Raw genomic sequence first — 3,126 nt, forward strand, 5'->3', positions numbered from 1 at the left:
TGTGTGTCCGAGGGTGTCCCATTCTTCTTGGGAGGACACCAGCCATATTGGATTAGGACCCGCTCTCATGACCTCATCTAAATGACCTCTTTGGGCCCCATCTCCACGTTCTGAGGCGTTAGGGCTTAGGACTTCAACACAGGAATTTTCAGGGGACGCAGCTTAATCCATAACAGCCAGAAGAAGATTCGGGAAGCTTGTGAACTGGTTTGTGCAGGTGCCCTGACCACCTTGTGTGTATCCACAGAGGCCGCAGAAGCCAGCCAAGAATTGCAGCCGACTCTAAGTCTTGACAGAACATTCCAGCAATCCTTCCAGAACAGGAGGGCACGGGGGGCTTGGTCGGAGCTGCCCGAGCATTTCCCACTTGCCTCCAGCTGGCTGGGGGCTGTTGTGAGACAGTTCCTCATCACCTCTCAGGTTGTTGTTGCTGTTTTTTAAAGTTTAATTAAGCGAGTGGGGAGGGGCAGAGAGAGCGGGAAAGAGACAATCCCAAGCAGGCTCCGCACTGCCAACACAGAGCCCGATGTGGGGCTGGAACTCACAAACCGCGAGATCAAGACCTGAGTCTAAGTCAGACGCCTAACTGACGGAGTCACCCAGGCGCCCCATGATGCACTCGTTTCTGTACAAGCCAAATCTGTCAGCCAGGATTTACCTTGTGCTTGACTTGCTACGGGTCAAGGCAGGCAGGAAGCACAGACAGCCTGAACACAAGGAGGAGGCAGCCTTGGAACACTGGAGAAGGAGCAAATTAAACAAAGTAGTTCTTACAGGGGAACGGCTCTTGCAGGGGGAGTCTGTGAGGGAAGGGAGGGAGTGAACGAAGGCCACTGTTAGCGTCTGCTCAGGAGCGACAGGAACCAAAAAGGCTTCTGCCCAGATGACTGTGAATTTATAAAGTCGCCAGAAATAAGGACTGGACAGCTGGTGGTTTTTTTTTTTTTTTTTCCTCTTGTTTTCTGCACCCAGAGTCTATGCAAACATTAAATGCCAGCCCTTACCTATTGGCTGTGGTCGTTGGAGGGTGGGTACACTAGAAGGAGGGACACTGTACCACTAAGGTGACAAGTTGAATACTCAACAGTATGGTCATTTGATATCTTGGGGCTCAAAGAATCTGGGGTGCAAATCATTTGCCTTAACTTACAAGCTATTTTACCCCAGATAAATGGTTTTACCTCTTAAAGATAAATGGCTTTACTTTCTCAGCACAGAGGGGAATATTCACTTGGGCACCGCTTCACTTGAGTTGTTAGGATTGCATAGTCATAATTTACTCATGTGCCATGTGCCCAGTGTACACTAAGTGCTCATTTAATTCAACCCCCACCCCCACCTCCCCACCCCCCACACAGAGGTAGGATTGCTATTTCCTCAGCTTCACAGATGGGTAAGGGGAGGCACTGAGAGGTTAAGTAACTTGCCTAAAGTTAAAGCTGGAAAATGTTGGAGCCAGAATTCAAACTCAGGCAGATATATCTGAGCTTGCTCACTTGTCAATGGGCTACAAATAGAGAGAGAGGGAGAGAGAGAGAAGGAGAGAGAGAGAGAGAAATGTACAGAATGTTGGGTGGAGTGCTTAGAAATAATAAGCACAACAGGGGGGAGTTATTTTAACTTTTCCTTGCTTGAATTTGAGAAACTGACAAGTGCAAAAATGATATTACAGAAGCAGGAGAAAAGACGTTTTCTTTGCTGCATTTGTGTTTTCAATTTTTCCACCAAAAATCGTATGGTTGCAATCAGAAAAAACAAAACAAACAAAAAAAAAAACACTGCAAAAAAATCAATCATAATTCCGCGAGGAAGAGGTCGGATGAAGAAAATCAGGTTTTGAGATCTCTCCTGCAACTCTGGTTCCCTACTGGCGGAAAAGTACAGAACACCTGAAACCAAGCCCCACACCCCCCCAGATGACAAGCCCCCAGGGACTGACATCGACCCCGGATCCAGTGGGGGTCGTGCAGATGCTTAAGGTGGGAGTCAGCGGGGGGCCAGATGGACCCCCGGCACGTCCTAGATCCCTTCCCGCCTGACTGAGGCCAGTCACAGCCTGGCCCGCCGACCTATTCCAGGACCGGGGGCTTAGCTGGGTCTCCGGGGTCTCGTCAGGTGCTGAGGGTGGGCCGCGCGCTCGGCCCCGGGACGAGGACCGCCGGGCCAGGCATTGTGGGGTCAGCGTTCGGGTTCCCCTGGCAACCGGAGCCCGAGGGCAGGCCGCGGCGACGCCCGGGAGGCGGCGGAAAGGACCCATTCGCCGAGAGGAGCCCGTGGGAGCGCGGAGGCCCGGCGGCATGGAGGACGCGCGGCCCGGGTGGCCCCGGCGCGGTGGCGGGGGCGCGCAGCACGGGCCGGCGGAGGGGTCGGCACGCCTGAAGCGCGGGGACGCGGACGACGGCGGCGCGGGCTGCTGGTGCTGGCGGCGGCTGTTCCGGCGGGGCGCGGCCCGCGGCTGGCGCAGGAAGGCCAAGCGCGCGCGCGGCCGGGCGGACTCGGAGCGCGGCCTGTGGGTCCATCCGCGCGTGCAGAGGCTGCTGCAGCGGCTGGCGGCCTGGAGGCGGCGCTACTTGCGGCGCGGGGAGCGGCCCGAGCGGCTGGAGGAGATCCCGCTGCTGGCGCTGGAGCGCGCGCCCGGCCGAGACTAGGCCGCGGGCGGCCGCCAGGATCCCCACCCCCACCCCGGGCCGCCCCGTGCGCCCACAGCTTTGGTTCGGTTGTGATGGACAAAAGGCGAGGAATGACAATAAACCCGACGCCACGGGAATGAGAGAACGCGGGGCTCTTTGGGGCCGGGCGCCTGCCACGTGGCGTCCTCGCACGCGTTTTCGGGGACGAAAAGGGCTCGGGTCAGCGCGCCGTTCCTAGGCCGCAGGGCCTCGGGCCTAGAGGCGAAGGGAAGCCAGGGAGGCGGCGCAGGGGCCACGCACCCTCCGGGGGGGGGGGGCCTCGCCACCCCGCCCCCGCCCCGGGGGCCCCGCACTCTCCAGGGACCTCGTACCCCTCTGGGGTCCCACACCTTCTTGGAGCCTTGCACCCTCCAGGGGCCTAGCAGTATGTCCCCCACCCCCACCCCCACCCCCTTCACCCTGGGGACCTCGCACCCTCCAGGGACCTCCTATCCCC

General features: G+C 58.0%; 1 protein-coding gene across 1 annotated transcript; it reads left to right on the forward strand.

The window, feature by feature from the left end:
- The first annotated feature begins 2,058 nt into the window (after positions 1-2,058).
- On the forward strand, positions 2,059-2,775 carry CF1H1orf202 (chromosome F1 C1orf202 homolog). Its single transcript, XM_060644934.3, has one exon. The coding sequence runs from the start codon at positions 2,298-2,300 to the stop codon at positions 2,646-2,648; it is 351 nt and encodes a 116-aa protein (XP_060500917.2). The 5' UTR covers positions 2,059-2,297; the 3' UTR covers positions 2,649-2,775.
- Positions 2,776-3,126: the final 351 nt, after the last annotated feature.

The sequence above is a fragment of the Panthera onca genome, chromosome F1 (genome assembly GCF_046562875.1).
Source record: "Panthera onca isolate mPanOnc1 chromosome F1, mPanOnc1 haplotype 2, whole genome shotgun sequence".
Lineage (NCBI taxonomy): Eukaryota > Metazoa > Chordata > Mammalia > Carnivora > Felidae > Panthera > Panthera onca.